We start from the raw sequence: 13,396 nt of genomic DNA on the forward strand, positions 1-13,396 counted from the left end.
CCAAACCCGGATTCCCTGACCGGTGCGGGGATTTACTGATTCCATATCCATTCGGAGTCGGGCCAAATTGCAGCCTCAACCCATATTTTAACATCAACTGCGATGCTTCAACTTACCCTCCAAAAGCTTACCTCTCCATTCTGAAAAGAGAAGTGATTGAATTTAATCAAACTTACATTCGCCTCGAATCCCCCTACATGATTTCAGCTTGCTATGGTTTGCCAGCTGGCAATCAATATAGTAAGAGAATGAGTGTAAACTTGTCGGGAACACCCTATATGTTATCATATTTTAACGTGCTCACTGCCATCGGGTGTGATGATATGGTGCTGCAATCCAACGGAAGTTCTGTCCTTGACGGCTGCTCGGCGTTTTGTGCGGACAAGAATGATACAGGCGGTGTCGGAAACTGCCCATCAAATGGTTGTTGCCATCTAGATATATCCCGTAATTCTCAATACTCTATCTGTTTCTTAAATATAGAAATTTTTTGTTTTATAAAATGAATCCTATACTCTACTGACACTAATTCCATTATTTTTCTCTTTGTTTCTCCTATTTTACTAATTATTTTTTCTCTCTCTTACTTTACCCATTTTACATTAAAATTCATGTCATTTTCAAAATTCTTATTTTTAGAAAACAAATGGAGTGTTAAATAACTTTTTGTTCCTTTTCTCCCAGCCAAAAGAAAGAAAGAAAGGAATATATTGTGCATCAGTACTCTCCTTTAATGCACATTTAATATTATTTATTTTATTTTATAAACTTATTGAGTTTAATTCTAACTATATAGTACTCTTTCCATCCATCAGTTCACCAATAAATATTTTATTTATTTTTTTTACTATTTTTAATAATGAATCTCACATTCCACTAACTTTATTTCATTCATATTTCACTATAAAACTAGTCTCACTTTCGACTAACATTTTTCACCCACTTTCTTCAACTACATTTTTTAAAATTCGTCCCCTCACAAATTTTACCTTGGATTGGTGCACAAAGAGAGCATGTATTTATGGTGGTTTCTTGAATTTCAGTTAAAAGATACAAGGTAGCAAAGCCCTGTGAAAAAAAAAAACACTTGGACTAATTAATTTGTTTAGAAGATCTTTTTCTAGTATAGCTAAGTCATATCTTCGTCATTCTCTTAATTAGTGTTTTAAAAACAGATTGGCCAGTTCGACCGGTCTGACCACGAACCGGCAAGTAATTCGGTCCAGTTCACCTCTTAAAACCAATGTTTATCCTCCATGAACTGTTTGAACCGGATGGTTGGATCGGTCAACAGTAAACCAGAAACTGGTTTTCACTTTTAAATATCAAAATAAAACCGGTCTAATATAGATAGGTCATATCTTCGTCATTCTCTGAAGTATTAATATTCCGATTCAAACAAATTTGTCAACTTATACAAGCCTTTCTTTTAAGAATCAGACTTGCATTTAAACTAATAATGTGTCCACTGACAGCCTGAAATGCTTTTATAAATACCTGATACTCTCTTAGGTAGTTAAGTTGGCTAGAACTTCATATTAATATTTTTTTCTTAACGAAACAAATAAACATTAGTTGATTTTAACTGACAGGCACAAGTTTGGTGGAAGCAGAACTAATTGACTTGAGCAGAAAATCACTACGCAAAAAGCTCTTCCCATGCAGCTATGCCTTTATCCAGGAGGAAGAAGATTCGAATGAAAGCGCATTTTCATATCCTTTGTACTACCTGGACAACTCAACGGCATTGGTAAATGATAATTGGGCATCAGCAACAAGACCGCCAATCGTACGCTTGGACTGGTTTTTTGGGAGCGAGAACTGCAGTCGAGCTAAGAATTCCACAACTTATGCATGTCGAGATGACAGGAGTGTTTGTGTTGATAGCGATTACGGTGATACAGGATACACATGTAGTTGTGTTCAAGGTTACGATGGAAATCCTTACTTACCGGGTGGATGCCAAAGTTTGTTTCGTTTCTCCCTACTTATATTTATTTACACACTAACTAGCTGAGGGTTGATGGATTACTAACTTTTCTTAAATGAATAACTCATCAATGTTGACACGATGACATTAGCATGTCACTTACTATATCTTTGTGTTGACATCTATTTTTAAAAGTCAACACAAAGACATATGTCAACTAAATTTGTGTTAACGATTTTGAGATATTGCGCAATATTGATGAGTTAGCAAGTTAGCAATTTAAAAAAAGTTGCATTATAACACTCCTCCTAACTTGCTTTGGAATATCTCCTTTGTTTTCATCCAGCAATTTCTAGTTCAATTGCCAAAGCTGGATGCTTAGATCAATGTGGGAAAGTATCGATTCCATTTCCATTTGGAGTGGGCCCAGATTGCTACTTGGAGCCATCTTTTGAAGTTGTTTGCAACACGGCCACCAATCCTGAGAAACCCTACCTCCGTCTTTCCAACACTGAAATCCTTGAGCTGAACTCATCCAAAATTTTGATTAAATATTTCAACAAAGCTACAACGTGCTACAGTTTGTCAGACAATCAAGTTGAAATTACTAAGCCAGAGGAGCAAAGATTGACGATCGACTTGTTGAAAACTCAATATACACTATCAGATGAGAATTGGATCACCACCATTGGCTGTGATGTTATGGTTGTCGGGATTATTGGAAAAGACAAGCCAAGTTCTATCCGAAGCAATTGCGCAGCCATTTGCTCCAACCGTTTGATGTATAAAGGTCGGATCAACGCACAATGCGAATATGAAACAACATCTTTTGGAGGCGAGGGTTGTTGTAGAGTGCCTGTTCCAAGAGGTAATAATCCATCGATTTTTTTTTTTGTTGTTGTTAATATATTGCTGGTTTATAACTATGGAAACGTATTTAAGATTACTTTGAAAATTAAGATGTCCAAGATTCGGTTCGGCTATATATGTGTCTTTTATAGTATTTGACTATTTTCATGGCGTCCAATATGTGAAAGAAGTCGACATTCTCTAGTGAAATATGCGTTGGATTATTTGCAGGTACGGCTTACCTAGAAGCAAATGTGACCAAACTTAGTGGAAGATGGACAAGTACTAATATTTCTTGCAGTTACGCCTTTGTGGAATACATTAAAAAATTAAATGTGGATGATCGTACTATTTATGTTACCTCATTTCCGTTTTTGAATAACTCAAAGGGGATCGGACTAGATGCTCTTCTATCAAAAGGATATTATGATCAGTCGAGCATGGCATTGGATTGGAGGATTGGAGCAGTGAATTGCAAAAAAGCGAGACAAGATCCGGCTATGTTTGCATGTCGTGGTAACAGTGATTGTGTTGATTTTGATGCTACGATTGGAGGGTACCTCTGCAACTGCTCCAAAGGATACAAAGGCAATCCCTACCTCAATCCAGGGTGCCAAGGTAGGTAATCTTTTGCTATGTAAGCTTGGCCAGCTATAGTGATTTATTTGGAAATTGACCTACAAATATACGTTCAACTAAATTGCAATTAATGGTTGATACTGCACATGTTTCTGACTAGATATTGATGAATGCGCGGATAATGCAACTAATACATGCATCTTAAAATCAACTTGCGTAAATTATCTGGGGACGTTTCATTGCTCATGTCCAAAAGGGTATAATGGTGATGGGAAGAAAGATGGCACAGGTTGCATTCAGCAGCCGCCATCTAAAACCAAGATGATTATCTTGACAGGTAGCAATATAATGTTTCAACTCTCATATCAATTTGTTTAACTTCACTTTCTCTTAAAATCTGATGTTTGTATATTTTGTTAAATAGTACTACTATTCATGTATGCAGCTTATTGAATTTCACATATTTGTAAAGTTTTGTTGATTTTGACACTAAGTTTATATGTAGGCATAGGCTCAGGATTGGGGTTTCTACTTCTACTCTCAGTGTTCTTTTGGTTGTATAAAGTGTTGCGAAAGAGAAAGGAGAAAATGGTAAAAGAAAAATTCTTCAAAAGAAATGGTGGCCTTCTCTTGCAACAGCAGACGAATGATGGTGCACTTGGAAAAACAAAACTTTTCACTGCAAAGGAGTTGGAGGTAGCTACAGATTGCTTTAATGGAAGCAGAATTATTGGGCAAGGAGGGCAAGGCACTGTTTACAAAGGAATGTTATATGATGGTAAGATTGTGGCCATAAAAAAATCAAAGTTGGTTGAGGAAAATCAACTGGAACAGTTTATAAATGAGGTGGCAATATTATCGCAAATCAATCATAGAAATGTGGTAAGACTATTGGGGTGTTGCTTGGAGACCGAGGTTCCCCTGCTCGTTTATGAGTTCATGCCAAACGGGACACTTTTTGATCTAATTCATGATCAGCGTAGTGAAATTTCATGTCCATGGAACATGCGTTTGAAAATCGCAGCAGATATAGCAGGGGCACTAGCATACTTACACTACGCATCTTCCGTGCCAATCTATCACAGGGACATCAAGTCTAGTAATATCCTTCTAGATGAAAAGTATGTTGTTAAAGTATCAGATTTTGGAACTTCGAGGTCAGTTGCTACGGATCAAAATCACTTAACTACTCTGGTTAAAGGGACGTTTGGATATTTGGATCCGGAGTATTTCCAATCGAGTCGGTTCACAGAAAAGAGCGATGTTTATAGTTTTGGTGTAGTTCTTGTCGAGCTTCTTAGTGGACAAAGACCGATATCTCTTGATAAAACAGAAGAGGAAAGAGGCCTAGCCGCACGGTTCCTTGCATGCATGGAAGGAGAATGTTTGGACACAATTTTAGATCCTCTCGTTCGGGAGGAAGGAAGGAAGGAAGAGGTGATTCTAGTTGCGAAGCTTGCACAAAGATGTTTGAACTCAAAAGGGAGAATGAGACCAACTATGAAAGAACTGGCCACTGAGTTGGAAAGTTTCCGGATATCTGGAATGTCGAGTTGTGTTAACATTGAACTAGATGATGTGAAACCTTTTCAAGATATGCCCATGATTTCAGACAATAAGTACACACGGTTGAACAGTTATATGAATGCTTCTTCATGGTCATCAGACACACATCCCTTAGTGCTCTCAACTACTATCTGAATGTGCTTCACAACATGGAACCGTTTAGTATATTAAATAAATGGAGCTCTCTTAGGTTGTGAGAGAATGATTAAGACTTAGTTGTATATATGTGATCATCTTTTAGAGGTTTTATTTATTGTATATTGGGTTGACCAATTTCTGTTACCATGTCGAATTGAAGTTTACGATATAATGAATGAAGTGAAACAATGATTCGTACTAAATACTTTTGCTTTTGGTAGAACTTTTATATTTGTTTGATGTTTGTAAGTTGATTTACATACGAAGTTAATCAATCATATGATGTGTATAAGTATGGAAAATCTAATCAAATGATTCTTTTATTTCTAATGGTTGTGAATTTGTGATCTTTAGGGCACAAGTAATATACACCTCGGATTCACGCAATCACTTACAGCAATCTAAAAGTCCAACTATCTGCAGGAAAAAAGGTTGCAATTAACGCAGTAAAATAGGACAATTAAGAAAAACCTATAAAAACCAAATAAAGCATTAAATTCGTTTGATTTCGAACATTGTTAAATGATGACAAAAGTAGTTGTTGAGAAGGCTAACTTGAGATTTTCTAGATGAGGAAATAACTAACTTCTAATTTGTTTTGGGTTGCTATTCTATGTTTCCTATTTTGTGACTGACTTCGTGTTCTAGGGCATCATATCTAATCTTCGAAATCAAAATTTTTAATCATCAGGGGCTAGGTATATATCTTGTCTCTTTTATGTATAGTTATGTTATATTGAACCTAGGGATGTCAATGTAGCCCGCAATCCGTGGGCCGCCCGAATAGCCAGCCAAATTTATAGGGTTAGGGCTGAAAATTTCCAGCCTGATAAAATTACAGCCCGATTAGCCCGCACCCGTTTAACCCGCAACCCGTTAGGGTCAGACCCGAAAACCCGATGGACTGGCCCGAAAACCCGATAAGATTTCTATCGTTCTATTTGTTTGACTTTAATTCGACACTTCATTGGTTATTTTACAATATAGATTACTAAAAAATAACTTTCAATTTTATATATTAAATATATAAATTATATATTAAAATTTTTTTAACATAATAATAGATATATAAATTAGAAACTTCAAAATTTACTAAAATATATATTTAAATTTCTAAAATATGCTTTAAAATATCTTGATGTTTATGTTTTATTTTGCATAAATCTCAACTATTAGTATTTGATCATGTTTATGTTTGAATTTAAGCATATATCTCAAATTTATCATAATTAAATATTTTACATTTTATAAATATAACTAATTTTTACTATTATTTATTGGATTGAACGCATGTTAATTTTATCGGTAGCAGCCCAATTAGCCCGCTGGGCTAGCCCGAAACCCGAGCTTTTAGGGTTAGGGTTGAACTTTTATAACCCGAAAAAATCACAGCCCGAATAGCCCGCACTCGATTGACCCGCAACCCGAATAGGGTTGGCCCGAAACCCGATGGGCTGGCCCGATTGACATCCCTAATTGAACCTCTACTATTGGACTCTCATTAACTAAATTGAAGCTTATTTAATTCGAAGTCCAAAAAAATATTACTTGGTCACTATAGTATACAGTACTCCTTCCGTTCCATAGTAGTGAAGGTATTTCTTTTCGGCACGGAGATTAAGAAAAATGTGTGTAATGTATTAAATAAAAAGATAATAAAGTAGAAGAAAGGAAAAAATAGAGAGAATAAAATAAGAGAGAGGGAAAAGTAAGTAAGAAGAAATGTGTTGACTTTAAAAAAAATAGAAATGACTTCATTACTATGGAACGTAGCAAAATGGCAAAATGACCCCACTACTATAGAATGAAGGGAGTATATAATAATGAATGTTTGTCTAATCCCTATTTAGAAGTAATCTAGACTTCCATTTTAAATTAACTATTTTCCATATTTAAGATATTTATATTCATTAATTAATTTAAGTCTTCTATCTCAACAAAACACAACATTATAAAATTACTAATTCTCACAATAAGTAAAAAGTTGATGTAGAGTTTATCGTACACAAGTAGTTCTAAAGATTCTTTACAAGTGTCTAAAAATGACATGTTCGGAGTCTCAATTGTTGTCATTAAAGCATTCACCTCCCTCACTCGTGACAATAAGTCGCTCCTTGGTCTCCACCTTAAAGACAAGATGGATTTTAAACACGAGGGAGTTGATCCATCACCATTAAGCTATATACAGCATAAGCTCGCTCACCTCCTTTCCAACAAACCATCGATAAAGGAGGTAATAAATCTATCACTCCCTCGTCCTTTACAAATATAAATTATTTCCATTTAAATCTCTTTCGGATCCTTAAAATCAGAAACTTTCTATTTTAGGAAACATTTTTCTCCTTAATAAGACGAGACACACTCTCCATTAACAAACAATACATCAATCATTTTTTTTTCTATCTTTCTTACTTTACCAATTAATTATTTCTTTAGATAATACATAAAATTATGTAATCGAGTCTCTCCTATTTAAAAAAGATTTGTTAGTTTTTTTTAAAAAGGGAACTTTTTTTATTCCCACTCTTATTCTTGGTGTAAAATATCTATTGACCGGATTTACGGATTAAGGTCAAAAGTCTCTCATTGAATAGTGAAATTTGAACCCGTAATCAAAAAGTCACCAGCTCCGCGCAGCAAACTATGTTATAACCCGTTATTTGATTCTTCCTCTATTAATTTCTCATTTCTTTGCAGATGCTTATTGAATCTACCGTGCAATTGCATAACAAAGTTAGGAAAAGTAAAATTGACCATAATTGCCACCCGATTTTCAGTTAGATTGACACATTATAAATAGTTAAGGTCCAAAATTTCTCACACAACCGATATCGTGCATGGAAGATTTTGAATATCAATTATTTCTTAGCACTCAGATTCCACAGTTCATTAAATTATATTTTACGCAATTTCGATCATTTCAAAGTTCAAACATTAGTCAGAAGACATGTCTTTATGTAAAAAAAAATGACAGCTCGGATATAACCCTTTATTTATTTATTTTATAATAAGTAAATGGATTTTAATTTAAAGTCGCACCGCAGAGTTTATTATCCTTTATAAGTATTAATTCAGCCATATTTTTCTACAGTGTGTGAGTTCCATTTATACGTAGTGAGATACCTCATGTACATATGAGTAATATTTTCCACCTTATCTAACAGTGATCACACCTTAATTATGATTATGAAAAATAATTCTGAAAAATGTCTGGGAATGTCGCACACATGCTATTCCACTTCTCCATAAGTGAACAGCTTAATGATGATAGAAACAGTGGTGCTATATTCTACTATACTCGCATGCGCGTGTGGAATCGTACAATTTGGTTTATAAAATATTAGTAATTGACTAGAAACAGTAGTCTTACAAATACTACTAATTATATTCCATATCAAGATTTTGTATACCCAATATATAGAAAAGTAAGATTACACTGTAAAATTGCGTCATATAAAGTTCAATTTTGGTTATAAATATATTACCAAAATATGAATGTGGTTGTAAAATATTATTTTTATGAAAATTAGGTTTATAACAAATGAAATCTTTGTCGAAGCGATCCTTTTTTGATGGTTTCGTAAAAAAACTAACGGTCATGCCGCTGTGCAATTAGCGGTAACCGTTAGTTTTTTGACAAAACCGTTAAAAAAGGACTACTTCGGGGGCATTATCATTTGTTATGAATTCGTTTTTCAAAAGGTGAATGTTTTGAGTCAAATTTAATTTTTTGTCATATATTTAGTACTAAAATTGATCTTTACTCTTTTGTATATATATACATGGGTTATACAAAATTGAATGAAGAGAGGAGGGAAATTCCATTATGAAAAGTATACTTTTTTTTCTTCACAGTAACCGTTTTCAAAATTCTTTTATCTTGCTTAAAAACAATAGTGGTTTTATGATACTGAGTATACCTATAGTAATATTATCATATCTTTATTAATTAGTTAATTTTAATTTACCGTATCTCTACAATATCTATTTTCTTGTTCATTAAGTTACTAGCATTATAAATAAGAGCTATTGTTATCTTTTGGAATCAATTTAAAGCTCTTAAATCTTATATACATCGATTTAATGATGATTTTAGCATATTTATATAAGTATAAATAATCCTTTCTTAACAAGTGGACGATAGATGATTCTGACTTATCTATATAAGTATGGAGTGGCCCATTTAAGAAGTCTTATATGTGAATATGTTATTCATGGATTAGCAATAAATAAACGTCACATTTGTTTTTGAAGAAAAATGTGTCATATTCATCCACATAAATGCGGATGGAAGAGACTGCCACTCTGGGTCAAAAAGTCGCCGTCCAATAAATAATGTGTTTGTTTGTCGCTCCAACCTGGGATTTATAAATAGTGAACGGAGGGAGTAATTTGTATACCTATTTTTGAAAAATAGGAGTGATTAGAAATGGATCACTCCGTTTTAATACAAAATTAATAAAATATGATAGTTATTACAGAAAAAATTATTAATGATATTTTTAATGCAATTCAAAATGTTAATTTATGTTTTTAAATAAATCACCAACGTTTATAAAACCATCCTTTATTTTAGACGAGGCAAATGCCCATCTCATATTTAACTATATATATATATATATATAAATATAACTTGCTATAACATTTTTTTATTAATCTTCCACTAATTGCCCCTTCTTGAATATTTAAATTATCTTCATGTATATTTTTGCCCGTATACATAGTAGAAATAATATAGCTAAAGGTCAGTACCGGATATCAATCACGGGGAAAACAATCAGAGACTGGCTACCCTCTACTAAAACTCAATTACTATTTGGAAAACCAAAAGATTTTTGAGAATTTGAAAATAAAAAACAATTGAAAGCAATAAAACAACTGGTTGCAAATAAATCACAGAGATAAAAGTATAGAGATAAGGGAATTCCAGGGATGTCAGTTCACAATTATAGTTATACAAATTCCAACTACAATACCCTAGCACAGTTAATACTTTGATAAAACGAGTCATTTAGCTTATGCTCATGCGATGCAGACGTTGATTACTAACATTAGTGTTATCAATCCTAAATATATAACTCCTAAAAGCTCCTAAGACCCTTGAAAAGTCCCCACTCTTAATTAACAATGTCGTTTTAAGGGAAACTAACTGTAGTGTCTACTAAGTGGATCTAACTCGCCAACCTCCTCTCACGATTATGTAGCAAGTTATATTAAAATCATACAAGATTGTGTCACTCAATCATGAAGCATCAAGATTAACTTAGGGAAGAAACAAAGTAAAAATAAAACGGATATTAAATAGAAAAAGGAATTGTATAACCAAAGTCGTTACTAACACATCCCTAGAATCCTATGAATTTAGCTACACATAATGTAATAATCTAAAGACATAGATTGAAGGGAAAACAATTGGAATATAAAACTAAAGCTAATAAAACTCGTAGGTTGAATCCTTGTCGCTTTGATGTTCTTGACTCCTTCTTCAACTCCTTACACAATGAAACACTCTAACTTTATCTCTAGAAAATATGTTGCAAAAAGAGGATGATTTCGATGAAGCTTGAGGGCCTATTTATAGGGTAGAAATCGCCACTCTCCTAGAAGGAAAAGGACTGCAAAATATGGTAAATCTTGGAGAGAAATCTAGGTTAAATATGCTCGCCGCTTTTTCGTTGTGGGCCGCCGCACCTCGGCCGGCAGTCGCCGGGCAATGGTCCGAACTCTCTGACTCTTGGGTGGCGGTCGCCACACCTTCCCCGGCGGTCGCCGGGCGTGACTTCGTTCCATGCACAGATTTCCGAAACGGACCTCTACAGATTGATGGTCGCCGGTCGCGCCAAACTCGGTTTCCAGATTTCGTGTTTTGACTCCCTTTTTAGGCTCAAATATGCACATTTCTCACAAAACACGTCAAAATACCAAAATGTATAAAATATACAAATAATTGACATATAATGCAACTTTGACATTAAAAACGGACCAATAATGGCCTTTAAACAGTGCAAAATCTGAGTGTATCAATGGGTTTTAAGAAATGTAGAGAAAAGTGAGTTAAAAAGGATAGTGGAATGTAAGTACTACAGTTCAATATTAGTTTTATAATAAAATGTGAGGGAAATGAGTCAGTTGAATGTGGGGTCCAATTTCAGAAATAGTAAAAATAAAGTGAGACGATTAATAAAGGACATCCCAAAATGAAAAACTGGAACATATAATAGGGGATGGAGGGAGTAAAAATTTCCAATGCAAAAAATTGTAGTTGGATTTTTTTATCCTTAAAAATAAATTTTTTTTTAGTGAGATAAACATAAAAAATGATTTAAGTATTATTAGTAGAACAAAATGAATCCATGCATGTGCATCAAAGAAAATATTAACATAAACAGTAGTAAAATAAAAAAAATAAGATTATGTTTTCATGCAACATGTTCGTGCAAATTCCTACTATGAAAGGTCATATGCGTGTAACTAACACCTCGAAATATACGAACTTAAGTCATGAAGTGTAACAGTCCGCCTTCCTAGGGTACAATAAATGCAGCGACTGCTACGAAAATGGACTCAAAGAATTCAACATAGGCTAGGGTTACATTTAAAGAGTTTTGACCAAAGATTTAAAGGAACTATCAGAGCATTTAAAACAACAACTTAACCTAGAAGCTTAAATAAGAAAAAGGAAGGTATCATAAATTACGATCAAAAATCTCAAGAGTATGACATAGTTTCCAAGATAAAAACCACACGATAGTCTAAGGCCTCTAAACTGAAAGGAGAGTGCAAAATATCCAAAATAATCATAAGTGTTTCAAAATAATTTCAGCGGAAACGACCAAGAGAGAGAGCAGCTATGTATGAAGACACAACTACGCTTGAAGTTCAAAACATCCATCTTAGTTAGTTATCATGCTCAACACCCGCCACCGCTCGTCATCGTTCAACCTGCACATAAGTAAAATAACTCCCCACTTTTCCATACACTGGCCAGTCAAATAACTCCCCACTTTTCTCGTCAAATTCCACAATCACAATCATTCCATGGTGTGATGAAAGTGTGGCCACACTTTTCGCCCATGAGACCGGCCGACTAGCAAGGACGGCTCCCGATCCCCTCGTGTACATAGCCTGGTAGGGTTTGCAGCCCATACTCAGACCCGAATTCGTTTAACATATCCATATCCCTATAGCCCAATGGAGCGAACTCTCAAACTGGGCATCAGGCGCACAATATCACAACAAAACAGACATAGGCATGGCATAACAGTTAAACCACCCTTATTTCTCCACATTCATATATTTGCACATAAAAGAGTTTAAGAGTAAAGCCCACCTCGACTGCTTAGGTTTCAAGTAAGTTCTTTCCCTTGTTATCCGGCTTCGCAATTGAGGTTTCACCTTTTTAATCACATAGACACATATCACAAATCAGATTCAATACAAACTCCTAACTCATGCATGTCTCAACGCTTTTCTCTTTTCCCACCAATCTATTTTAGCATCATTAATCAATCAAGATCATGTTCATCGCATAAGTTCCATTCGCATCTCAAATCTAGATCTAACATCAACATATGTCACACAAGAGTATTTAGCCATCAAGCACACACCACACAACACAACACACATACACACGACACGCACACACACGTCACACACACACACCGCACACATGTATACATATTTCCATATCCCCTTTATCCCACTTTCACTCAAACAAGATGCATGAGGGTTCAAGAATACCAATTAATCGGTCAGAAAGAAGAGGAATCGAGTAGAAACGAAGAAGATGAATATAAAAACACCTTATGAGAAAAACGAATGGTAGAAATTAAGTATTAGACTCGGTTCTTCAAAATTCTTGGATCAAACTTCAATTCTTCTTCAAAAGGTGACAAAGTATAGAATAAAAATTGGAGAGAGTGGAGAAGGGAGGAGGGGCGAAAATTATGGGTAGGGGGCGAAAATTTGTGATGGCTAGGGTTAGGTTTTTGGCTTCTTATTTATAGAGTTCAATAAGATCTTTAGGTAAATAAAATAGAATATTTGGTAAGATCTTATTCTCTACAATTAAATAAATAAATATTGTGAAGTAGGGAAGAAGAATTAAAAAAAATAGACTAGGGTATCAAGGCTTGAAAATTTTGAAATATATGGCTCCCAATTAGCCAAGATTTTGTTTTGGTATATTTTACGGAGTAGAATAAAATATCACGGAGCAAAATAAAAATAGGAATTCTCCCAACTAGGGATTGAAATAGGCGTTAGTTTTGCTTCTCCCACAAGGAGTGGATTTTAAATATTAACTGAAATAAGATATGACAAGATCTCTTGAGG

At 34.5% G+C, this 13,396-nt stretch overlaps 1 protein-coding gene across 1 annotated transcript; it reads left to right on the plus strand.

Moving 5' to 3' along the window:
- Positions 1-321: 321 nt before the first annotated feature.
- On the plus strand, positions 322-5,237 carry LOC125187318 (wall-associated receptor kinase-like 1). The gene is made up of 6 exons (XM_048083884.1): positions 322-447; positions 1,593-1,967; positions 2,277-2,798; positions 3,011-3,397; positions 3,519-3,695; positions 3,864-5,237. The coding sequence occupies exons 1-6, from the start codon at positions 324-326 to the stop codon at positions 5,057-5,059; spliced, it is 2,781 nt and encodes a 926-aa protein (XP_047939841.1). The 5' UTR covers positions 322-323; the 3' UTR covers positions 5,060-5,237.
- The last annotated feature ends 8,159 nt before the right edge of the window (positions 5,238-13,396 follow it).

The sequence above is a fragment of the Salvia hispanica genome, chromosome 5 (genome assembly GCF_023119035.1).
Source record: "Salvia hispanica cultivar TCC Black 2014 chromosome 5, UniMelb_Shisp_WGS_1.0, whole genome shotgun sequence".
Lineage (NCBI taxonomy): Eukaryota > Viridiplantae > Streptophyta > Magnoliopsida > Lamiales > Lamiaceae > Salvia > Salvia hispanica.

Excerpts from the sequence above, each read along its gene's own strand:
- LOC125187318 (XM_048083884.1), top strand. The coding sequence starts at position 324 with ATGGTGCTGCAATCCAACGGAAGTTCTGTCCTTGACGGCTGCTCGGCG. Across the intron at positions 448-1,592 it reads TTGCCATCTAGATATATCCC|GCACAAGTTTGGTGGAAGCA; the intron begins GTAATTCTCAAT and ends TTTAACTGACAG. Across the intron at positions 1,968-2,276 it reads CTTACCGGGTGGATGCCAAA|CAATTTCTAGTTCAATTGCC; the intron begins GTTTGTTTCGTT and ends GTTTTCATCCAG.